The sequence below is a fragment of the Taudactylus pleione genome, unplaced genomic scaffold (genome assembly GCF_031769625.1).
Source record: "Taudactylus pleione unplaced genomic scaffold, aTauple2 ptg000971l, whole genome shotgun sequence".
Classification (NCBI taxonomy): Eukaryota; Metazoa; Chordata; class Amphibia; order Anura; family Myobatrachidae; genus Taudactylus; species Taudactylus pleione.
The window spans coordinates 65,775-92,500 of NW_028285372.1; the positions used below are offsets into that span (position 1 = coordinate 65,775).

Here is a 26,726-nt window from a genome sequence, read left to right on the forward strand (position 1 = left end):
GGATGGAAAGAGGGAGGAGATACTGGAGAGTGGGGCTGTTGGATGGAAGGAGAGAGGAGATACTGGAGAGTTGGGCTATTGGATGGAAGGAGGGAGGAGATACTGGAGAGTGGGGATGATGGATGGAAGGAGAGAGGAGATACTGGAGAGTGGGGTTGTTGGATGGAAGGAGAGAGGAGATACTGGAGAATAAAGATGTTAGATAGTGGCAGAGGGAGGAGATACTGGAGAGTGGGGCAGTTGGATGGAAAAAGGGAGGAGATACTGGAGAGTGGGGCTATTGGATGGAAGGAGGGAGGAGATATTGGAGAGTAAAGATGCTAGATAGTGGCAGAGAGAGGAGATATTGGAGAGTGGGGCAGTTGGATGGAAGGAGAGAGGAGATACTGGAGAGGGGCTATTGGATGGAAGAAGAGAGGAGATACTGGAGAGTGGGGCTGTTGGATGGGAGGAGATACTGGAGAGTGGGGCTGATGGATGGAAGGAGAGAGAAGATACTGGAGAGTTGGGATATTGGATGGAAGGAGAGAGGAGATACTGGAGAGTGGGGCTGTTGGATGAGAGGAGATACTGGAGAGTGGGGCTGATGGATGGAAGCAGATACTGGAGAGTTGGGCTATTGGATGGAAGGAGAGAGGAGATACTGGAGAGTGGGGCTGTTGGATGGGAGGAGATATTGAAGAGTAAAGATGTTAGACAGTGGCAGAGGGAGGAGATACTGGAGAGTGGGGCAGTGGGATGGAAAAAGGGAGGAGATACTGGAGAGTAAAGATGTTGATAGAAAGGGGAGATACTGGAGAGTGGGGCAGAGGGATGGAAGGAGAGGAGATACTGGAGTGGGGCTATTGGATGGAAGGAGGGAGGATATACTGGAGAGTAAAGATGCTAGATAGTGGCAGAGGGAGGTGATACTGGAGAGTGGGGTTGTTGGAAGGAAGGAGAGAGGAGATACTGGAGAGTGGGGCTGTTGGATGGAAGGAGAGAGGAGATACTGGAGAGTGGGGCTGTTGGATGGAAGGAGAGGAGATACTGGAGAGTGGGGCTATTGGATGGAAGGATGGAGGAGATATTGGAGAGTAAAGATGCTAGATAGTGGCAGAGGGAGGAGATACTGGAGAGTGGGGCTGTTGGATGGAAGGAGAGAGGAGATACTGGAGAGTGGGGCTGTTGGATGGAAGGAGAGGAGATACTGAAGAGTTGGGCTATTGGATGGAAGGAGTGAGGAGATATTGGAGAGTAAAGATGCTAGATAGTGGCAGAGGGAGGAGATACTGGAGAGTGGGGCTGTTGGATGGAAGGAGAGAGGAGATACCGGAGAGTGGGGCTATTGGATGGAAGGAGAGGAGATACTGGAGAGTCGGGCTGTTGGATGGGAAGAGGGAGGGGATACTGGAGAGTGGGGCTGTTGGATGGAAGGAGAGGAGATACTGGAGAGTGGGGCTATTGGATAGAAGGAGAGGAGATATTGGAGAGTGGGGCAGAGGGATGGAAGGAGAGGAGATACTGGAGTGGGGCTAATGGATGGAAGGAGGGAGGAGATATTGGAGAGTAAAGATGCTAGATAGTGGCAGAGGGAGGAGATACTGGAGAGAGGGGATGTTGGATGGCAGGAGAGGAGATACTGGAGAGTGGGGCTGTTGGATGGAAGGAGGGAGGAGATACTGGAGAGTGGGGTTATTGGATGGAAGGAGGGAGGAGATACTGGAGAGTGGGACTATTGGATGAAAGGAGAGAGGAGATACTGGAGAGTGGGGCTATTGGATGGAAGGAGAGGAGATACTGGAGAGTGGGGCTGTTGGATTGAAAGAGGGAGGAGATACTGGAGAGTGGGGCTGCTGGATGGAAGGAGAGGAGATACTGGAGAGTGGGGCTGTTGGATGAAAGGAAAGGAGATACTGGAGAGTGGGGCTATTGGATGGAATGAGAGAAGAGATACTGGAGAGTGAAGATGTTAGATAATGGCTGAGGGTGGAGATCATGGAGAGTGGGGCTAATGGATAGAAAGAGGGTGGAGATACTGGAAAGAGAGGGGCTGTTGGAGGGCAGCAGGTGGTGGAAATAGTGGGGAGTGGAGTAGCAAGCTGTCACCAAACCAGGAGTCCAAGCAATGTCTAGCAGGAAATTTGGGGATTGCATTTGGAGTCTGCAATTTATGGCAAAGACCGGTGACTAAATCTGTGGCATAAACAATAAATAAATACTGCGCATCTTCATTATCATATATACGAGAAAAGTGCATATTCTAATGCGGCACCAGATGAGGAGAGGCGTTGGGTAAGCAATAGTAGAGAAGGACGGGAAGAATGAGTTATGTACACAGTACATTAAGGGCTGGATTCTGATGCATCTTCATATGCGTCTTCATCTAGTGATGTTACGTGTCCTGCACATACATCCCGGGAAGCATACGTGTCACTCAGAACATACATACGATGCGGAGCAGAACATATCTCAGACAATTCCCTGTGACCACTAAATAGGCATTACTGCATGGTAAAGGGGCGAGTCACCATGTGCAGCGTTACACCCCTCTTACATACACTATGCCCCCCATGTGCAGCGTTACACCCCTCTTACATACACTATGCCCCCCATGTGCAGCGTTACACCCCTCTTACATACACTATGCCCCCCATGTGCAGCGTTACACCCCTCTTACATGCACTATGCCCCCCATGTGCAGCGTTACACCCCTCTTGCATGCACTATGCTTCCCATGTGCAGCGTTACACCCCTCTTACATGCACTATGCCCCCCATGTGCAGCGTTACACCCCTCTTACATGCACTATGACCCCCATGTGCAGTGTTACACCCCTCTTACATGCACTATGCCCCCCCAAGTGCAGCATTACACCCCTCTTACATGCACTATGCCCCCCGTGTGCAGCGTTACACCCCTCTTACATGCACTATGCCCCCCATGTGCAGCGTTACACCCCTCTTACATACACTATGCCCCCCATGTGCAGCGATACACCCCTCTTACATGCACTATGCCCCCCATGTGCAGCGTTACACCCCTCTTACAGGCACGATGCCCCCCATGTGCAGCGTTACAGCCCTCTTACAGGCACGATGCCCCCCATGTGCAGCGTTACAGCCCTCTTACATGCACTATGCCCCCCATGTGCAGCGTTACACCCCTCTTACATACACTATGCCCCCCATGTGCAGCGTTACACCCCTCTTACATACACTATGCCCCCATGTGCAGAGTTACACCCCTCTTACATACACTATGCCCCCCATGTGCAGCGTTACAACCCTCTTACATGCACTATGCCCCCCATGTGCAGCGTTATACCCCTCTTACATTCACTATGCCCCCCATGTGCAGCGTTACACCCCTCTTACATACACTATGCCCCCCATGTGCAGCGTTACACCCCTCTTACATACACTATGCCCCCCGTGTGCAGCGTTACACCCCTCTTACATGCACTATGCCCCCCGTGTGCAGCGTTACACCCCTCTTACATTCACTATGCCCCCCGTGTGCAGCGTTACACCCCTCTTACATGCACTATGCCCCCCATGTGCAGCGTTACACCCCTCTTACATTCACTATGCCCCCCATGTGCAGCGTTACACCCCTCTTACATTCACTATGCCCCCCATGTGCAGCGTTACACCCCTCTTACATACACTATGCCCCCCATGTGCAGCGTTACACCCCTCTTACATGCACTATGCCCCCCATGTGCAGCGTTACACCCCTCTTACATGCACTATGCCCCCCATGTGCAGCGTTACACCCCTCCTAAATGCACTATGCCCCCCATGTGCAGCGTTACACCCCTCTTACATGCACTATGCCCCCCACACTATGCCCCCCATGTGCAGCGTTACACCCCTCTTACAAGCACTATGCCCCCATGTGCAGCATTACACCCCTCTTACATGCACTATGCCCCCCATGTGCAGCGTTACACCCCTCTTACATACACTATGCCCCCCGTGTGCAGCGTTACACCCCTCTTACATACACTATGCCCCCCGTGTGCAGCGTTACACCCCTCTTACATGCACTATGCCCCCCGTGTGCAGCGTTACACCCCTCTTACATGCACTATGCCCCCCCCATGTGCAGCGTTGCACCCCTCTTACATGCACTATGCCCCCCATGTGCAGCGTTGCACCCCTCTTACATGCACTATGCCCCCCATGTGCAGCATTACACCCCTCTTACATGCACTATGCCCCCCATGTGCAGCGTTATACCCCTCTTACATACACTATGCCCCCCATGTGCAGCGTTACACCCCTCTTACATACACTATGCCCCCCATGTGCAGCGTTACACCCCTCTTACATACACTATGCCCCCATGTGCAGCGTTACACCCCTCTTACATGCACTATGCCCCCCATGTGCAGCGTTACACCCCTCTTACATACACTATGCCCCCCATGTGCAGCATTACACCCCTCTTACATGCACTATGCCCCCCATGTGCAGCGTTATACCCCTCTTACATACACTATGCCCCCCATGTGCAGCGTTACACCCCTCTTACATACACTATGCCCCCCATGTGCAGCGTTACACCCCTCTTACATACACTATGCCCCCATGTGCAGCGTTACACCCCTCTTACATTCACTATGCCCCCCATGTGCAGCGTTATACCCCTCTTACAGGCACTATGCCCCCCATGTGCAGCATTACACCCCTCTTACCTGCACTATGCCCCCCATGTGCAGCGTTACACCCCTCTTACATGCACTATGCCCCCCATGTGCAGCGTTACACCCCTCTTACATGCACTATGCCCCCCATGTGCAGCGTTACACCCCTCTTACATACACTATGCCCCCCATGTGCAGCGTTACACCCCTCTTACATACACTATGCCCCCCGTGTGCAGCGTTACACCCCTCTTACATGCACTATGCCCCCCATGTGCAGCGTTACACCCCTCTTGCATGCACTATGCCCCCCATGTGCAGCGTTACACCCCTCTTACATTCACTATGCCCCCCATGTGCAGCGTTACACCCCTCTTACATTCACTATGCCCCCCATGTGCAGCGTTATACCCCTCTTACAGGCACTATGCCCCCCATGTGCAGCGTTACACCCCTCTTAGCTGCACTATGCCCCCCATGTGCAGCGTTACACCCCTCTTACATGCACTATGCCCCCCATGTGCAGCGTTACACCCCTCTTACATGCACTATGCCCCCCATGTGCAGCGTTACACCCCTCTTACATACACTATGCCCCCCATGTGCAGCGTTACACCCCTCTTACATACACTATGCCCCCCGTGTGCAGCGTTACACCCCTCTTACATGCACTATGCCCCCCATGTGCAGCGTTACACCCCTCTTACATGCACTATGCCCCCCATGTGCAGCGTTACACCCCTCTTACATGCACTATGCCCCCCATGTGCAGCGTTACACCCCTCTTACATGCACTATGCCCCCCATGTGCAGCGTTACACCCTTCTTACATGCACGCTGGTGTTCTTCAGGTTCTGGATGGCACTGTTCAAAAATTTCTTTATGGAATTTAACTCAAAATTCCCCAGACTGCTGGAGCCTTCAAACAGAAAGCACAAGTCCACGGTGGCTTTCTGGCAATCTGCGGAGAGAGAAGAGCATCAGGACGGCTACAGGGTGATCTGGTAATGATGCAATGATTCCGGGTATCGGTAAATAGGGGGAGATGAAGTCCCATATCTATGAAGCTGAACTTAAGAGTAACACTTAGGGGCAAATTCCCTCCTTCCATTTAGTTAGCAAATAAATGTAATTATTAGACATATACAGAACGCCATCATGACGCCGATTCCTTGCAGCTCTAATAATAATGATCATGTTTATTTATATAGCACTTTTGTCCAGAAAGACTCTTCATCTGCGGGAAAGACAACATATTACAATATTACATAGGAGGCGGCCATCTTGGACGCACTACAAATGCTGCAGGATTAATTCTGCAGAGCGTTCATCCGTCAAAGGTGTCAGGATTTGTTGTGATTGTGTCTCAGACCCTGTGCTGGGCTCATGTGAGAAGCTGGAATCACGGAGGAGAATGACGAGAGGATACTAAACCTAGCCCCAAGGTGTTGATGAAGACCCAGAGCAGGGGCGTGAAGTCTTACTCCGCCGGTGGTCTTCACCAAGAAATCCCGTAAGGGAATATGGGCTCAGCTGCCCCCGATGGGCCGGTCACAGCCCCCTGACTGGGTCACCTGGTTAGCACTAGAGGAAGAACTTATTATTGTGGGATATCAGACTTTCACCGATGGCATTTGTTTTAAATATTCCAATATTTCGTTTATTATCATTTAAATTGGGCAATCTTTAAGCGCAGTTAAATCTTCTTCTCTCTAATGCTCATATATGTCCCCAAAAATGTGCATCAGGGAAAAGGACAAATTCTGATTGTTTTATCCACTTATGGACAGAACACAGTCACTCTAATCAAAGATATACATATATATATATATATGATAAAATATGCTCCTATTAGTAAAAATAATATTATCCTCATAAACAGTGCATAGAATTCCTGGCAGCCAGTTTGTGCATTGGTTACAGAATGTTATTGGAGCTCACCAGACCTATTTAATGCGGTAGATCTCACCAGCCGGCAAATTGAGGTTATCCCTAAGCTTTCCTCGGGTTGTGACGCACAAAGGTCACCGTTTCCCTGGGGCTCCCGTTAGGATGAGGCCGCTGGTCCTCCTTTACTCCGGTTCCCAGCGTTTACCCCGCTGCTGACTTCAGCGCGGCTTCTGGCAGGTAACACGCTGCTGACACTCCTGCTCACCCGGCTTACCAAATCAAACTTCAGCCTCCACCTGGTGCCGACGCGTTTCTACTCTGGATCGGGTCTTTTTCAAGGCTTAGCTATTCCGTCTGCGCACATGGGCAGAACGGGTCAGGCGCCTGCGCAGATTCCCCATCATCTGGAGTCTGCGTTCAGCAGTGAATTAGGCCCCGGATCCGCTCCTGGTACCTTTGTATTGGGCCAGTTTGATGCTGGTGCGTTTATCTTCTCCTCATTGTACTGGAGTAATATCTTGTTGAATCCACACCTGGTGCTGAGCGATTATAAGAACCACGTTCCTCCAGAGGCTTCTCTTCTACGTGTTACCGAGGCCGCTATAGCATAGCGCAGCAGGCAGGTAAAGAGTTCAGTGGCAGCTGTCTCCCTCGGCCGCCCAGCACGTACTAGGCCGGGGTCGGGCCGCACACCTCCCCTGGATCTGGCACTGAGAGACACAGAGGTGGATGGCCACCTCACCCTGTCCCTGATCAGAGCCTAGGCCTGCAGAGAAGCTATGTACGTGCCTTATGTACTCTATGTAGGGTCCCTGCTCATTACATGACTGGGGGGCTGTAATCGGTGCTCACCGTGAAATCCTGGTCTAAGCTTCTCAGAAGGTGTCAGGCTGGAGTCCATGGTGTAGCAGGCCCCGTTCATGTACAACATATCGTTACAGTTATGAGGTAAGTCAGAGCCACATACCTGGTGGGAAACAGAGTATTTAAGCTGAACATGAGGCAGTGTGTACATATAACTCATTATCAGGCTTGTGCTCATTCACTGCTGACCACACGAACAGGCGCCGAATACAGCAGACACATTCCCTGGGATTATATGGCCACATGTCCTGCAGATCTGTACCCCCGTCATACACACAATGGGTCTGATAGTGAGAAAACCACAACTTAGTGACTCTGCATCTCCTGTGCTCGTGTCACAGGCTGCACACAACTCCGATATGAGAAACTCAGACACTCCCCTGCAGATGCTACATAAGCATTCCTGGGGAGCAACAATGCACATACAATAACCATGCTATAACAACAGCTGGGGACCCATATCAATGTGACACTGACAGCTGGGGATCCATATCAATGTTACACTGACAGCTGGAGCCGCAGGACAATGTTACACTGACAGCTGGAGCCGCAGGACAATGTTACACTGACAGCTGGAGCTGCAGGACAATGTTACACTGACAGCTGGAGATGCAGGACAATGTTACACTGACAGCTGGAGCTGCGGGATAATGTTACACTGACAGCTGGAGCTGCAGGACAATGTTACACTGACAGCTGGAGTTGCAGGACAATGTTACACTGACAGCTGGAGCTGCAGGACAATGTTACACTGACAGCTGGAGCTGCAGGAGAATGTTACACTGGCAGCTGGAGCTGCAGGACAATGTTATACTGGCAGCTGGAGCCGCGGGACAATGTTACACTGACAGCTGGAGCCGCGGGACAATGTTACACTGACAGCTGGAGCCGCAGGACAATGTTACACTGACAGCTGGAGCCGCAGGACAATGTTACACTGACAGCTGGAGCCGCAGGACAATGTTACACTGACAGCTGGAGCTGCAGGACAATGTTACATTGACAGCTGGAGATGCAGGACAATGTTACACTGACAGCAGGAACCGCAGGACAATGTTACACTGGCAGCTGGAGCCGCAGGACAATGTTACACTGACAGCTGGAGCCGCAGGACAATGTTACACTGACAGCTGGAGCCGCAGGACAATGTTACACTGACAGCTAGAGCCGCAGGACAATGTTAACACTGACAGCTGGAGCCGCAGGACAATGTTACACTGGCAGCTGGAGCTGCAGGACAATGTTACACTGACAGCTGGAGCTGCAGGACAATGTTACACTGACAGCTGGAGCTGCAGGACAATGTTACACTGACAGCTGGAGCTGCAGGACAATGTTACACTGGCAGCTGGAGCTGCAGGACAATGTTACATGGACTGTATATGTACAATACTTATACTCCCCTTTATAATCACTGTATACTCACAATACAATTTTCTGAGTCAACTTCAAGAGTCAGGCCGACATGAGCTGTACTGCTACCATCTAAGAGAGGAAGAAACAGATTGTATCCTAACATATTCACATGTAGTATTGCCACTTATACATGTACACAATATCAGGAGAGACTGCTGGGGGAGAGAGGGAGAAGTATTAGAAAAGAGCGCTGGGAGAGAAAAAGAGACAGTGCCAGCTGGATGAGGAGAGAGCAATAGGAGAGAGAAAGAGACAGTGCCAGTTATATGAGGAGAGAGCGCTGGGACAGAAAGAGACAGTGCCAGCTGTATGAGGAGAGAGCGCTGGGAGAAAGAGAGAGACAGTGTCAGCTGTATGAGGAGAGAGCGCTGGGAGAGAGAGAGAGACAGTGCCAGCTGTATGAGGAGAGAGCGCTGGGAGAGAGACAGTGCCAGGTGTATGAGGAGAGAGCGCTGGGAGAGAAAGAGACAGTGCCAGCTGTATGAGGAGAGAGCGCTGGGAGAGGAAGAGACCGTGCCAGCTGTATGAGGAGAGAGTGCTGGGAGAGAGAGACAGTGCCAGCTGTATGAGAGAGCGCTGGGAAAGAGAGAGACAGTACCAGCTGTATGAGGAGAGAGCGCTGGGAGAGAGAAAGAGACAGTGCCAGCTGTATGAGGAGAGAGCGCTGGGAGAGAAAGAGAGACAGTGCCAGCTGTATGAGGAGAGAGCGCTGGGAGAGAGAAAGAGACAGTGCCAGCTGTATGAGGAGAGAGCGCTGGGAGAGAGAGAGACAGTGCCAGCTGTATTAGGAGAGAGCGCTGGGAGAGAAAGAGACAGTGCCAGCTGTAGGAGGAGAGAGCGCTGGGAGAGGAAGAGACAGTGCCAGCTGTATGAGGAGAGAGCGCTGGGAGAGAGAGAGACAGTGCCAGCTGTATGAGAGAGCGCTGGGAGAGAGAGAGACAGTGCCAGCTGTATGAGGAGAGAGCGCTGGGAGAGAGGAAGAGACAGTGCCAGCTGTATGAGGAGAGAGCGCTGGGAGAGGAAGAGACAGTGCCAGCTGTATGAGGAGACAGCGCTGGGAGAGAGAAAGAGACAGTGCCAGCTGTATGAGGAGAGAGCGCTGGGAGAGAAAGAGACAGTGCCAGCTGTAGGAGGAGAGAGCGCTGGGAGAGAGAAAGACAGTGCCAGCTGTATGAGGAGAGAGCGCTGGGAGAGGAAGAGACAGTGCCAGCTGTATGAGGAGAGAACGCTGGGAGAGGAAGAGACAGTGCCAGCTGTATGAAAGAGCGCTGGGAGAGAAAGAGACAGTGCCAGCTGTATGAGGAGAGAGCGCTGGGAGAGAGAGAGAGAGAGAGAGACAGTGCCAGCTGTATGAGGAGAGAGCGCTGGGAGAGAGAGAGAGACAGTGCCAGCTGTATGAGGAGAGAGCGCTGGGAGAGAGAGAGACAGTGCTAGGTGTATGAGGAGAGAGCGCTGGGAGAGAGAGAGACAGTGCCAGGTGTATGAGGAGAGAGCGCTGGGAGAGAGAGAGACAGTGCCAGCTATATGAGGAGAGAGCGCTGGGAGAGAGAGAGAGACAGTGCCAGCTGTATGAGGAGAGAGCGCTGGGAGAGAAAGAGACAGTGCCAGCTGTATGAGGAGAGAGCGCTGGGAGAGAGAGAGAGACAGTGCCAGGTGTATGAGGAGAGAGCGCTGGGAGAGAGAGAGAGAGAGACAGTGCCAGGTGTATGAGGAGAGAGCGCTGGGAGAGAGAGAGACAGTGCCAGCTGTATGAGGATAGAGCGCTGGGAGAGAGAGACAGTGCCAGCTGTATGAGGAGAGAGCGCTGGGAGAGAGAGAAAGAGACAGTGCCAGCTGTATGAGGAGAGAGCGCTGGGAGAGAGAGAGAGACAGTGCCAGCTGAATGAGGATAGAGCGCTGGGAGAGAGAAAGAGACAGTGCCAGCTGTATGAGGAAAGAGCGCTGGGAGAGGAAGAGACAGTGCCAGCTGTATGAGGAGAGAGTGCTGGGATAGAGAGAGACAGTGCCAGCTGTATGAGGAGAGAGCGCTGGGAGAGAGAAAGAGACAGTGCCAGCTGTATGAGGAGAGAGCGCTGGGAGAGAGAGAGACAGTGCCAGGTGTATGAGGAGAGAGCGCTGGGAGAGGAAGAGACAGTGCCAGCTGTATGAGGAGAGAGCGCTGGGAGAGAGAGACAGTGCCAGCTGTATGAGGAGAGAGCGCTGGGAGAGAGAGAGACAGTGCCAGCTGTATGAGGAGAGAGTGCTGGGAGAGAGAGAGACAGTGCCAGCTGTATGAGGAGAGAGCGCTGGGAGAGAGGAAGAGACAGTGCCAGCTGTATGAGGAGAGAGTGCAGGGAGAGGAAGAGACAGTGCCAGCTGCATGAGGAGAGAGCGCTGGGAGAGAGAAAGAGACAGTGCCAGCTGTATGAGGAGAGAGCGCTGGGAGAGAAAGAGACAGTGCCAGCTGTATGAGGAGAGAGTGCTGGGAGAGAGAAAGAGACAGTGCCAGCTGTATGAGGAGAGAGCGCTGGGAGAGGAAGAGACAGTGCCAGCTGTATGAGGAGAGAGCGCTGGGGGAGGAAGAGACAGTGCCAGCTGTATGAGGAGAGAGCGCTGGGAGAGAGACAGTGCCAGGTGTATGAGGAGAGAGCGCTGGGAGAGAGAGAGACAGTGCCAGCTGTATGAGGATAGAGCGCTGGGAGAGAGAGAGACAGTGCCAGGTGTATGAGGAGAGAGCGCTGGGAGAGAGAGACAGTGCCAGCTGTATGAGGAGAGAGCGTTGGGAGAGAGAGAGACAGTGCCAGCTGTATGAGGAGAGAGCGCTGGGAGAGAGAGAGAGACAGTGCCAGCTGTATGAGGAGAGAGCGCTGGGAGAGAGACAGAGACAGTGCCAGCTGTATGAGGAGAGAGCGCTGGGAGAGAAAGAGACAGTGCCAGCTGTATGAGGAGAGAGCGCTGGGAGAGAGAGACAGTGCCAGCTGTATGAGGAGAGAGCGCTGGGAGAGAGAGAGACAGTGCCAGCTGTATGAGGAGAGAGCGCTGGGAGAGAGAGAGACAGTGCCAGCTGTATGAGGAGAGAGCGCTGGGAGAGAGAGAGAGACAGTGCCAGCTGTATGAGGAGAGAGCGCTGGGAGAGAGAGAGACAGTGCCAGCTGTATGAGGAGAGAGCGCTGGGAGAGAGAGAGACAGTGCCAGCTGTATGAGGAGAGAGCGATGTGAGAGAGAGAGACAGTGCCAGCTGTATGAGGAGAGAGCGCTGGGAGAGAGAGAGACAGTGCCAGCTGTATGAGGAGAGAGCGCTGGGAGAGAGAGAGACAGTGCCAGCTGTATGAGGAGAGAGCGCTGGGAGAGAGAGAGACAGTGCCAGCTGTATGAGGAGAGAGCGCTTGGAGAGAGAGAGACAGTGCCAGATGTATGAGGAGAGAGCGCTGGGAGAGAGAGAGACAGTGCCAGCTGTATGAGGAGAGAGCGCTGGGAGAGAGAGAGACAGTGCCAGCTGTATGAGGAGAGAGCGCTGGGAGAGGAAGAGACAGTGCCAGCTGTATGAGGAGAGAGCGCTGGGGGAGGAAGAGACAGTGCCAGCTGTATGAGGAGAGAGCGCTGGGAGAGAGACAGTGCCAGGTGTGAGACAGTGCCAGCTGTATGAGGAGAGAGCGCTGGGAGAGAGAGAGACAGTGCCAGGTGTATGAGGAGAGAGCGCTGGGAGAGAGAGACAGTGCCAGCTGTATGAGGAGAGAGCGTTGGGAGAGAGAGAGACAGTGCCAGCTGTATGAGGAGAGAGCGCTGGGAGAGAGAGAGAGACAGTGCCAGCTGTATGAGGAGAGAGCGCTGGGAGAGAGAGAGAGACAGTGCCAGCTGTATGAGGAGAGAGCGCTGGGAGTGAACAGAGACAGTGCCAGCTGTATGAGGAGAGAGCGCTGGGAGAGAAAGAGACAGTGCCAGCTGTATGAGGAGAGAGCGCTGGGAGAGAGAGACAGTGCCAGCTGTATGAGGAGAGAGCGCTGGGAGAGAGAGAGACAGTGCCAGCTGTATGAGGAGAGAGCGCTGGGAGAGAGAGAGACAGTGCCAGCTGTATGAGGAGAGAGCGCTGGGAGAGAGAGAGAGACAGTGCCAGCTGTATGAGGAGAGAGCGCTGGGAGAGAGAGAGACAGTGCCAGCTGTATGAGGAGAGAGCGCTGGGAGAGAGAGAGACAGTGCCAGCTGTATGAGGAGAGAGCGCTGGGAGAGAGAGAGACAGTGCCAGCTGTATGAGGAGAGAGCGCTGGGAGAGAGAGAGACAGTGCAAGCTGTATGAGGAGAGAGCGCTGGGAGAGAGAGAGACAGTGCCAGCTGTATGAGGAGAGAGCGCTGGGAGAGAGAGAGACAGTGCCAGCTGTATGAGGAGAGAGCGCTGGGAGAGAGAGAGACAGTGCCAGCTGTATGAGGAGAGAGCGCTGGGAGAGAGAGAGACAGTGCCAGCTGTATGAGGAGAGAGCGCTGGGAGAGAGAGAGACAGTGCCAGCTGTATGAGGAGAGAGCGCTGGGAGAGAGAGAGACAGTGCCAGCTGTATGAGGAGAGAGCGCTGGGAGAGAGAGAGACAGTGCCAGGTGTATGAGGAGAGAGCGCTGGGAGAGAGAGAGACAGTGCCAGCTGTATGAGGAGAGAGCGCTGGGAGAGAGACAGTGCCAGCTGTATGAGGAGAGAGCGCTGGGAGAGAGAGAGAGACAGTGCCAGCTGTATGAGGAGAGAGCGCTGGGAGAGAGACAGTGCCAGCTGTATGAGGAGAGAGCGCTGGGAGAGAGAGAGAGAGAGACAGTGCCAGCTGTATGAGGAGAGAGCGCTGGGAGAGAGACAGTGCCAGCTGTATGAGGAGAGAGCGCTGGGAGAGAGAGAGAGAGAGACAGTGCCAGCTGTATGAGGAGAGAGCGCTGGGAGAGAGACAGTGCCAGCTGTATGAGGAGAGAGCGCTGGGAGAGAGACAGTGCCAGCTATATGAGGAGAGAGCGCTGGGAGAGAGAGAGACAGTGCCAGGTGTATGAGGAGAGAGCGCTGGGAGAGAGAGACAGTGCCAGCTGTATGAGGAGAGAGCGCTGGGAGAGAGAGAGACAGTGCCAGGTGTATGAGGAGAGAGCGCTGGGAGAGAGAGAGACAGTGCCAGCTGTATGAGGAGAGAGCGCTGGGAGAGAGAGAGACAGTGCCAGGTGTATGAGGAGAGAGCGCTGGGAGAGAGAGACAGTGCCAGCTGTATGAGGAGAGAGCGCTGGGAGAGAGAGAGCCAGTGCCAGCTGTATGAGGAGAGAGCGCTGGGAGAGAGAGAGAGACAGTGCCAGCTGTATGAGGAGAGAGCGCTGGGAGAGAGACAGAGACAGTGCCAGCTGTATGAGGAGAGAGCGCTGGGAGAGAAAGAGACAGTGCCAGCTGTATGAGGAGAGAGCGCTGGGAGAGAGAGACAGTGCCAGCTGTATGAGGAGAGAGCGCTGGGAGAGAAAGAGACAGTGCCAGCTGTATGAGGAGAGAGCGCTGGGAGAGAGAGACAGTGCCAGCTGTATGAGGAGAGAGCGCTGGGAGAGAGAGAGACAGTGCCAGCTGTATGAGGAGAGAGCGCTGGGAGAGGAAGAGACAGTGCCAGCTGTATGAGGAGAGAGCGCTGGGAGAGAAAGAGACAGTGCCAGCTGTATGAGGAGAGAGCGCTGGGAGAGAAAGAGACAGTGCCAGCTGTATGAGGAGAGAGCGCTGGGAGAGAGAGAGAGACAGTGCCAGCTGTATGAGGAGAGAGCGCTGGGAGAGAGACAGAGACAGTGCCAGCTGTATGAGGAGAGAGCGCTGGGAGAGAAAGAGACAGTGCCAGCTGTATGAGGAGAGAGCGCTGGGAGAGAGAGACAGTGCCAGCTGTATGAGGAGAGAGCGCTGGGAGAGAGAGAGACAGTGCCAGCTGTATGAGGAGAGAGCGCTGGGAGAGAGAGAGACAGTGCCAGCTGTATGAGGAGAGAGCGCTGGGAGAGAGAGAGAGACAGTGCCAGCTGTATGAGGAGAGAGCGCTGGGAGAGGAAGTTTATGGCTTATTCTGCTGAAATTAGAGACATAATATAGAAGACGTGTAAATGAGAGGACACATGAATAAGTGCAATGTGCTAACTTGGTAGCGTGATGGCGTGACACGTGTCACTGATGACATCACAGGAGTGCAGCGTCCCTGACCCAGGATCTCCAACCAGTACTCTGTAAGAAGAAGAGAAGCATAACGTGGGCACAGGAGGGAGAGCGGACGGGTGCCGGGGGACAGTGCCCTCACCTTGTCTAACAGGTATCATCTGAGGGTCCTCACATTAGTCCTGTTACTTATATCACTTTATTCTGTCCCCACCATTATATGTTCCACAATGCAGCCGAGCCCATAATACCCAGCACATGATCACTATCTCTCCAATCATGGAGCAGCATTTCCAAACCCTTACATAACCGACGCCCACATGAGGAGACAGGGCACAGACAACAAGGGACAAGGAGAGGTCAGGGGGGATAATAGGCAGAGACAAGGAGAGGTCAGGGGGGGATAATAGGCAGAGACAAGGAGAGGTCAGGGGGGGATAATAGGCAGAGACAAGGAGAGGTCAGGGGGGATAATAGGCAGAGACAAGGAGAGGTCAGGGGGGAGATAATAGGCAGAGACAAGGAAAGGTCAGGGGGGGATAATAGGCAGAGACAAGGAGAGGTCAGGGGGGATAATTGGCAGAGACAAGGAGAGGTCAGGGGGGGATAATAGGCAGAGACAAGGAGAGGTCAGGGGGGATAATAGGCAGAGACAAGGAAAGGTCAGGGGGGGATAATAGGCAGAGACAAGGAGAGGTCAGGGGGGATAATAGGCAGAGACAAGGAGAGGTCAGGGGGGGATAATAGGCAGTCAGAGACAAGGAGAGGTCAGGGGGGATAATAGGCAGAGACAAGGAGAGGTCAGGGGGGATAATAGGCAGAGACAAGGAGAGGTCAGGGGGGGATAATAGGCAGTCAGAGACAAGGAGAGGTCAGGGGGGGATAATAGGCAGTCAGAGACAAGGAGAGGTCAGGGGGGATAATAGTCAGAGACAAGGAGAGGTCAGGGGGGATAATAGGCAGAGACAAGGAGAGGTCAGGGGGGGATAATAGGCAGTCAGAGACAAGGAGAGATCAGGGGGAGATAATAGGCAGTCAGAGACAAGGAGAGATCAGGGGGAGATAATAGGCAGTCAGAGACAAGGAGAGGTCAGGGGGAGATAATAGGCAGTCAGAGACAAGGAGAGGTCAGGGGGAGATAATAGGCAGTCAGAGACAAGGAGAGGTCAGGTGGGGTATAATAGGCAGTCAGAGACAAGGAGAGGTCAGGGGGGGGATAATAGGCAGTCAGAGACAAGGAGAGGTCAGGGAGGGGATAATAGGCAGAGACAAGGAGAGGTCAGGGAGGGGATAATACACAGTCAGAGACAAGGAGAGGTCAGGGGAGATAATAGGCAGTCAGAGACAAGGAGAGGTCAGGGGGGATAATAGGCAGTCAGAGACAAGGAGAGGTCAGAGGGAGATAATAGGCAGTCAGAGACAAGGAGAGATCATTAGGGGGAGATAATAGGCAGTCAGAGACAAGGAGAGGTCAGGTGGGGTATAATAGGCAGTCAGAGACAAGGAGAGGTCAGAGGGAGATAATAGGCAGAGACAAGGAGAGGTCAGGGGGAGATAATAGGCAGTCAGAGACAAGGAGAGGTCAGGGGGAGATAACAGGCAGTCAGAGACAAGGAGAGGTCAGGGGGAGATAATAGGCAGAGACAAGGAGAGGTCAGGGGGAGATAATAGGCAGTCAGAGACAAGGAGAGGTCAGGGGGGATAATAGGCAGTCAGAGACAAGGAGAGGTCAGAGGGAGATAATAGGCAGTCAGAGACAAGGAGAGATCATTAGGGGGAGATAATAGGCAGTCAGAGACAAGGAGAGGTCAGGGGGGGATAATAGGCAGTCAGAGACAAGGAGAGGTCAGGGGGGGATAATAGGCAGTCAGAGACAAGGAGAGGTCAGGGGGGGACAATAGGCTGTCAGAGACAAGGAGAGGTCAGGGGGGATATAATAGGTAGTCAGAGACAAGGAGAGGTCAGGGGGGGATAATAGGCAGTCATAGACAAGGAGCATGGTATAAGACAGCAGGCCACACATATGACATGGGGAGCATGGTATAAGACAGCAGCACACACATATGACATGGGGAGCATGGTATAAGACAGCAGGACACACACATATGACATGGGGAGCATGGTATAAGACAACAGCACACATATATGACATGGGGAGCATGGTATAAAAGACAGCAACACACACATATGACATGGGGAGCATGGCATAAGACAGCAGGCCACACATATGACATGGGGAGCATGGTATAAGACAGGAGGCCACACATATATGACATGGGGAGCATGGTATAAGACAGCAGGCCACACATATGACATGGCATGGGGAGCATGGTATAAGACAGCAGGACACACACATATGACATGGGGAGCATGGTATAAGACAGCAGGACACACATATGACATGGGGAGCATGGTATAATACAGCAGGACGCACATATGACATGGGGAGCATGGTATAAGACAGCAGCACACACATATGCCATGGGGACCATGGTATAAGACAGCAGGACACACATATGACATGGGGAGCATGGTATAAGACAGCAGGACACACATATGACATGGGGAGCATTCTATAAGACAGCAGGACACACATATGACATAGGGAAATGGTATAAGACAGCAGGACACACAGATATGACATGGGGAGCATGGTATAAGACAGCAGGACACACATATGACATGGGGAGCATGGTATAATACAGCAGGACACACATATGACATGGGGAGCATAGTATAAGACAGCAGGCCACACATATGACATGGGGAACATGGTATAAGACAGCAGGACACACACATATGACATGGGGAGCATGGTATAAGACAGCAGGACACACACATATGACATGGGGGGCATGGTATAAGACAGCAGGACACACATATGACATGGGGAGCATGGTATAAGACAGCAGGACACACATATGACATGGGGAGCATGGTATAAGACAGCAGGACACACATATGACATGGGGAGCATGGTATAATACAGCAGGACACACATATGACATGGGGAGCATGGTATAAGACAGCAGCACACACATAAGACATGGGGAGCATGGTATAATACAGCAGGCCACACACATATGACAAGGGGAGCATGGTATAATACAGCAGGCCACACACATATGACATGGGGAGCATGGCATAAGACAGCAGCACACACATATGACATGGGGAGCATAGTATAAGACAGCAGGCCACACATATGACATGGGGAACATGGTATAAGACAGCAGGACACACACATATGACATGGGGAGCATGGTATAAGACAGCAGGACACACACATATGACATGGGGAGCATGGTATAAGACAGCAGCACACACATATGACATGGGGAGCATTCTATAAGACAGCAGGCCACACATATGACATGGGGAGCATGGTATAAGACAGCAGGCCACACATATGACATGGGGAGCATGGTATAAGACAGCAGCACACACATATGACATGTGGAGCATTCTATAAGACAGCAGGACACACATATGACATGGGGAGCATGGTATAAGACAGCAGGACACACACATATGACATGGGGAGCGTGGTATAAGACAGCAGGCCACACATATAACATGGGGAGCATGGCATAAGACAGCAGGACACACATATGACATGGGGAGCATGGTATAAGACAGCAGCACACACATATGACATGGGGAGCATGGTATAAGACAGCAGCACACACATATGACATGGGGAGCATGGTATAAAACAGCAGGACACACATATGACATGGGGAGCATTCTGTAAGACAGCAGGACAGACATATGACATGAGGAGCATGGTATAAGACAGCAGGACACACATATGACATGGGGAGCATTCTATAAGACAGCAGGACACACATATGACATAGGGAAATGGTATAAGACAGCAGGACACACAGATATGATATGGGGAGCATTCTATAAGACAGCAGGACACACATATGACATAGGGAAATGGTATAAGACCGCAGGACACACATATGACATGGGGAGCATTCTACAAGACAGCAGGCCACACATATGACATGAGGAGCATGGTATAAGACAGCAGGACACACATATGACATGGGGAGCATGGTATAAGACAGCAGCACACACATATGACATGGGGAGCATGGTATAAGACAGCAGGACACACATATGACATGGGGAGCATGGTATAAGACAGCAGCACACACATATGACATGGGGAGCATGGTATAAGACAGCAGGACACACATATGACATGGGGAGCATGGTATAAGACAGCAGCACACACATATGACATGGGGAGCATGGTATAAGACAGCAGGACACACATATGACATGGGGAGCATGGTATAAGACAGCAGGACACACATATAACATGGGGAGCATTCTATAAGACAGCAGGACACACATATGACATAGGGAAATGGTATAAGACAGCAGGACACATATATGACATAGGGAAATGGTATAAGACAGCAGGACACACATATATGACATGGGGAGCATGGTATAAGACAGCAGCACACACATATGACATAGGGAACATGGTATAAGACAGCAGCATACACATATGACATGGGGAGCATTCTGTAAGACAGCAGGACACACATATGACATAGGGAACATGGTATAAGACAGCAGGACGCACATATAACATGGGGAGCATGGCATAAGACAGCAGGACACACATATGACATGGGGAGCATGGTATAAGACAGCAGGACACACATATGACACAGGGAACATGGAATAATACAGCAGGACACACATATATGACATGGGGAGCATGGTATAAGACAGCAGGACACACATATGACATGGGGAGCATGGTATAAGACAGCAGGACACACATATGACATGGGGAGCATGGTATAAGACAGCAGGACACACATATGACATGGGGAGCATGGTATAAGACAGCAGGACACACACATTTGACATGGGGAGCATGGTATAATACAGCAGGACACACATATGACATGGGGAGCATGGTATAAGACAGCAGGACACACAAATATGACATGGGGAGCATGGTATAAGACAGCAGCACACACATATGACATGGGGAGCATGGTATAAGACAGCAGGCCACACACATATGACATGTGGAGCTTTCTATAAGACAGCAGGACACACATATGACATGGGGAACATGGTATAAGACAGCAGGACACACATATAACATGGGGAGCATGGCATAAGACAGCAGGACACATATATGACATGGGGAGCATGGTATAAGACAGTAGCACACACATATGACATGGGGAGCATGGTATAAGACAGCAGCAGACACATATGACATGGGGAGCATGGTATAAAACAGCAGGACACACATATGACATGGAGAGCATTCTGTAAGACAGCAGGACACACATATGACATGGGGAGCATGGTATAAGACAGCAGGACAGACATATGACATGGGGAGCATTCTATAAGACAGCAGGACACACATATGACATAGGGAAATGGTATAAGACAGCAGGACACACAGATATGACATGGGGAGCATGGTATAAGACAGCAGGACACACATATGACATGGGGAGCATTCTATAAGACAGCAGGACACAAATATGACATGGGGAGCATGGTATAAGACAGCAGGACACACATATGACATGGTGAGCATGGTATAATACAGCAGGACACACATGTGACATGGGGAACATGGTATAAGACAGCAGGACACACATATGACATGGGGAGCATGGTATAATACAGCAGGACACACATATGACATGGGGAGCATGGTATAAGACAGCCGGACACACACATATAACATGGGGAACATGGTATAAGACAGCAGGACACACATATGACATGGGGAGCATGGTATAATACAGCAGGCCACACACATATGACACGGGGAGCATGGTATAAGACAGCAGGACACACACATATGATATGGGAACATGGTATAAGACAGCAGGACACACATATGACATGGGGAGCATGGTATAATACAGCAGGACACACATATGACATGGGGAGCATGGTATAAGACAGCAGGACACACATATGACATGGGGAGCATGGTATAATACAACAGGACACACATGTGACATGGGGAGCATGGTATAAGACAGCAGGACACACACATATGATATGGGGAACATGGTATAAGACAGCAGGACACACATATGACATGGGGAGCATGGTATAAGACAGCAGGACACACATATGACATGGGGAGCATGGTATAATACAGCAGGACACACATGTGACATGGGGAACATGGTATAAGACTGCAGGACATATATATGACATGGGGAGCATTATATAATACAGCAGGACACACATATGACATGGGGAGCATGGTATAAGACAGCAGGACACACATATGACATGGGGAGCATGGTATAAGAGAGCAGGACACACACATATGACATGGGGAACATGGTATAAGACAGCAGGACACACATATGACATGGGAAGCATGGTATAAGACAGCAGGACACACATATGACATGGCGAGCATGGTATAATACAGCAGGACACACATATGACATGGGGAGCATGGTATAAGAGAGCAGGACACACACATATGACATGGGGAACATGGTATAAGACAGCAGGACACACATATGACATGGGGAGCATGGTATAAGACAGCAGGACACACATATGACATGGGGAGCATGGTATAAGACAGCAGGACACACATATGACATGGGGAGCATGGTATAAGACAGCAGGACACACATGTGACATGGGGAACATGGTATAAGACTGCAGGACATATATATGACATGGGGAGCATTATATAATACAGCAGGACACACATATGACATGGGGAGCATGGTATAAGACAGCAGGACACACATATGACATGGGGAGCATGGTATAAGAGAGCAGGACACACACATATGACATGGGGAACATGGTATAAGACAGCAGGACACACATATGACATGGGAAGCATGGTATAAGACAGCAGGACACACATATGACATGGCGAGCATGGTATAATACAGCAGGACACACATATGACATGGGGAGCATGGTATAAGAGAGCAGGACACACACATATGACATGGGGAACATGGTATAAGACAGCAGGACACACATATGACATGGGGAGCATGGTATAAGACAGCAGGACACACATATGACATGGCGAGCATGGTATAATACAGCAGGACACACATATGACATGGGGAGCATGGTATAAGACAGCAGGACACACACATATGACATGGGGAGCATGGTATAAGACAGCAGGACACACATATGACATGGGGAGCATGGTATAATACAGCAGGACACACATGTGACATGGGGAGCATGGTATCAGACAGCAGCACACATATGACACGGGGAGCATGGTATAAGACAGCAGGACACACATATGACATGGGGAGCATGGTATTATACAGCAGGCCACACACACATGGCACGGGGAGCATGGTATAAGACAGCAGCACACACATATGACATAGGGAGCATGGTATAATACAGCAGGACACACATATGACATGGGGAGCATGGTATAATACAGCAGGACACACATATGACATGGGGAGCATGGTATAAGACAGCAGCACACACATATGACATGGGGAGCATGGTATAAGACAGTAGGACACACTTATGACATGGGGAGCATGGTATAAGACAGCAGGACACACATATGACATGGGGAGCATGGTATAATACAGCAGGACACACATATGACATGGGGAGTATGGTATAAGACAGCAGCACACACATATGACATGGGGAGCATGGTATAAGACAGCAGGACACACTTATGACATGGGGAGCATGGTATAAGACAGCAGGACACACATATGACATGGGGAGCATGGTATAAGACAGCAGGACACACATATGACATGGGGAGCATGGTATAAGACAGCAGCACACACATATGACATGGGGAGCATGGTATAAGACAGCAGGACAGACACATATGACATGGGGAGCATGATATAATACAGCAGGAGATACATATGACATGGGGAGCATGGTATAAGACAGCAGCACACACATATGACATGGGAAGCATGGTATAAGACAGCAGGACACACATATGACATGGGGAACATGGTATAAGACAGCAGGACACACATATGACATGGGGAGCATGGTATAAGACAGCAGCACACACATGACATGGGAAGCATGGTATAAGACAGCAGGACACACATATGACATGGGGAGCATGGTATAAGACAGCAGGCCACACATATGACATTGGGAGCATGGTATAAGACAGCAGGACACACATATGACATGGGGAGCATGGTATAAGACAGCAGGACACACATATGACATGGGGAGCATGGTATAAGACAGCAGGACACACATATGACATTGGGAGCATGGTATAAGACAGCAGGACACACATATGACATGGGGAGCATGGTATAAGACAGCAGGCCACACATCGCCACCTCACCTCTCTCCAATGCTGGCATTGACCTGTCCAACCCTGTAACCAAAGGAGAGACTGCCCGGGGCAGAGAAGTTTCTTCCTGCCAAGACCTCCACATTGTAGCTCAGAGACACACAGACTTCTGGAAGACACAACAAGGGCGACGAGTGAGACTAAGGGGTCTATTTACTAAGCTATGTTAGGAGATAAAGGGAACGGTGATAAGGTACCAGCCAATCAGCTGCTAACTGCCATTTTTCAAACACAGCCTGTGACATGACAGTTAGGAGCTGATTGGCTGGTACCTTATCACTGTTCACTTTATCCCCTAACACAGCTTAGTAACTAGACCCCAGAGGGTCCAGGACTCAGACAGAGACTACAGAGACTCAGACAGAGACTACAGAGACTCAAACACAGACTACAGAGACTCAGTCAGAGACTACAGAGACTCAAACAGAGACTACAGAGACTCAGACAGAGACTACAGAGACTCAGACAGACTACAGAGACTCAGACAGAGACTACAGAGACTCAAACAGAGACTACAGAGACTCAAACACAGACTACAGAGACTCAGTCAGAGACTACAGACTCAAACAGAGACTACAGAGACTCAGACAGAGACTACAGAGACTCAGACAGACTACAGAGACTCAGACAGAGACTACAGAGACTCAGTCAGAGACTACAGAGACTCAAACAGAGACTACAGAGACTCAGACAGAGACTACAGAGACTCAAACAGAGACTACAGAGACTCAGACAGAGACTACAGAGACTCAGACAGAGACTACAGAGACTCAGACAGAGACTACAGAGACTCAGTCAGAGACTACAGAGACTCAAACACAGACTACAGAGACTCAAACACAGACTACAGAGACTCAGTCAGACATAGACTACAGAGACTCAGACAGAGACTACAGAGACTCAGACATAGACTACAGAGACTCAGACAGAGACTACAGAGACTCAGACAGAGACTACAGAGACTCAGACAGAGACTCAGACAGAGACTACAGAGAGTCAGACAGAGACTACAGAGACTCAAACAGAGACTACAGAGACTCAGACAGAGACTAGAGACTCAAACAGATACTACAGAGACTCAGACATAGACTACAGAGACTCAAACAGAGACTACAGAGACTCAAACAGATACTACAGAAACTCAGACAGAGACTACAGAGACTCAAACAGAGACTACAGAGACTCAAACAGAGACTACAGAGACTCAGACAGATACTACAGAGACTCAGACAGAGACTACAGAGACTCAGACAGAGACTACAGAGACTCAGACAGAGACTACAGAGACTCAGACAGAGACTACAGAGACTCAGAGACTACAGAGACTCAGACAGAGACTACAGAGACTCACACAGAGACTACAGACAGGAACGTACCTTGGAAGAGACAGAAGAGCACAACATACAGGCACCCGCCATGTGTCATGGTGGCCGGGGACGGGGAGATACAGGGCGCTGGTGATATGTAACACTGAGGTGACAGAAGCGCAGGGACTGGGACTGGCTGTGGTTTCAGCAGGAGGAAGGAAACGACAGTATGAGACATTATATGCAGGTTACATTGTAATCCTGTCCCTGATCACAGCCTCCTACTAATGGGGGGGGGGTTTTTCCAGATCTGCTCCCCTGCCCCTGTATAATGTCCCTCTGTCCCTGTATTATACCTCTGTCCCTATAGGCTGCCCCTGTATTATACCTCTGTCCCTATAGGCTGCCCCTGTATATATACCTCTGTCCCTATAGGCTGCCCCTGTATTATTACCTCTGTCCCTATAGGTTGCCCCTTGTATTATACCTCTGTCCCTATAGGCTGCCCCTGTATTATACCTCTGTCCCTATAGGCTGCCCCTGTATTATACCTCTGTCCCTATAGCTTGCCCCTGTATTGTACCTCTGTCCCTATAGGCTGCCCTGTATTATACCTCTGTCCCTATAGGCTGCCCCTGTATTATACCTCTGTCCCCTATAGGCTGCCCCTGTATTATACCTCTGTCCCTATAGGTTGCCCCTGTATTATACCTCTGTCCCTATAGGCTGCCCCTGTATTATACCTCTGTCCCTATAGGTTGTCCCTGTATTATACCTCTGTCCCTATAGGCTGCCCTGTATTATACCTCTGTCCCTATAGGTTGCCCCCTGTATTATACCTCTGTCCCTATAGGTTGCCCCTGTATTAAACCTTTGTCCCTATAGGTTGCCCCCTGTATTATACCTCTGTCCCTATAGGTTGCCCCTGTATTATACCTCTGTCCCTTTAGGTTGCCCCTGTATTATACCTCTGACCCTATAGGTTGCCCCTGTATTATACGTCTGTCCCTATAGGTTGCCCCTGTATTATACTCTGTCCCTATAGGCTGCCCCTGTATATACCTCTGTCCCTATAGGCTGCCCCTGTATTATACCTCTGTCCCTATAGGTTGCCTAGAGGCTGCCCCTGTATTATACCTCTGTCCCTATAGGTTGCCCCCTGTATTATACCTCTGTCCCTATAGGTTGCCCCTGTATTATACCTCTGTCCCTATAGGTTGCCCCTGTATTATAGCTCTGTCCCTTTAGGTTGCCCCTGTATTATACCTCTGTCCCTATAGGTTGCCCCTGTATTATACCTATGTCCCTATAGGCTGCCCCTGTATTATACCTCTGTCCCTATAGGCTGCCCCTGTATTATACCTCTGTCCCTATAGGTTGCCTACAGGCTGCCCCTGTATTATACCTCTGTCCCTATAGGCTGCCCCTGTATTATACCTCTGTCCCTATAGGCTGCCCCTGTATTATACCTCTGTCCCTATAGGTTGCCCCTGTATTATACCTCTGTCCCTATAGGTTGCCCCTGTATTATACCTCTGTCCCTATAGGTTGCCTACAGGCTGCCCCTGTATTATACCTCTGTCCCTATAGGTTGTCCCTGTATTATACCTCTGTCCCTATAGGCTGCCCCTGTATTATACCTCTGTCCCTATAGGCTGCCCCTGTATTATACCTCTGTCCCTATAGGTTGCCCCTGTATTATACCTCTGTCCCTATAGGCTGCCCCTGTATTATACCTCTGTCCTTATAGGTTGCCCCTGTATTATACCTCTGTCCCTATAGGCTGCCCCTGTATTATACCTCTGTCCCTATAGGTTGCCCCTGTATTATACCTCTGTCCCTATAGGCTGCCCCTGTATTATACCTCTGTCCCTATAGGTTGCCCCTGTATTATACCTCTGTCCCTATAGGTTGCCCCTGTATTATACCTCTGTCCCTATAGGTTGCCCCTGTATTATACCTTTGTCCCTATAGGTTGCCCCTGTATTATACCTCTGTCCCTATAGGTTGCCCCTGTATTATAGCTCTGTCCCTTTAGGTTGCCCCTGTATTATACCTCTGTCCCTATAGGCTGCCCCTGTATTATACCTCTGTCCCTATAGGCTGCCCCTGTATTATACCTCTGTCCCTATA

General features: G+C 51.0%; 1 protein-coding gene across 2 annotated transcripts in view; it reads right to left on the reverse strand.

Moving 5' to 3' along the window:
* The window catches only part of LOC148454624 (integrin alpha-L-like), a 110,308-nt gene that overhangs the window by 60,867 nt on the left and 22,715 nt on the right, over positions 1-26,726 (reverse strand). For both annotated transcript variants that reach the window (XM_088460689.1, XM_088460690.1), the window contains exons 2-7: positions 24,663-24,789; positions 23,278-23,395; positions 14,896-14,978; positions 8,811-8,869; positions 7,373-7,487; positions 5,461-5,591 (exon numbers count right to left, since the gene is read on the reverse strand). In XM_088460689.1, coding sequence (XP_088316815.1) covers positions 5,461-5,591; positions 7,373-7,487; positions 8,811-8,869; positions 14,896-14,978; positions 23,278-23,395; positions 24,663-24,711 — 555 coding nt within the window. In that variant the 5' untranslated portion in view covers positions 24,712-24,789. The remainder of the gene's footprint in view (positions 1-5,460; positions 5,592-7,372; positions 7,488-8,810; positions 8,870-14,895; positions 14,979-23,277; positions 23,396-24,662; positions 24,790-26,726) is intronic.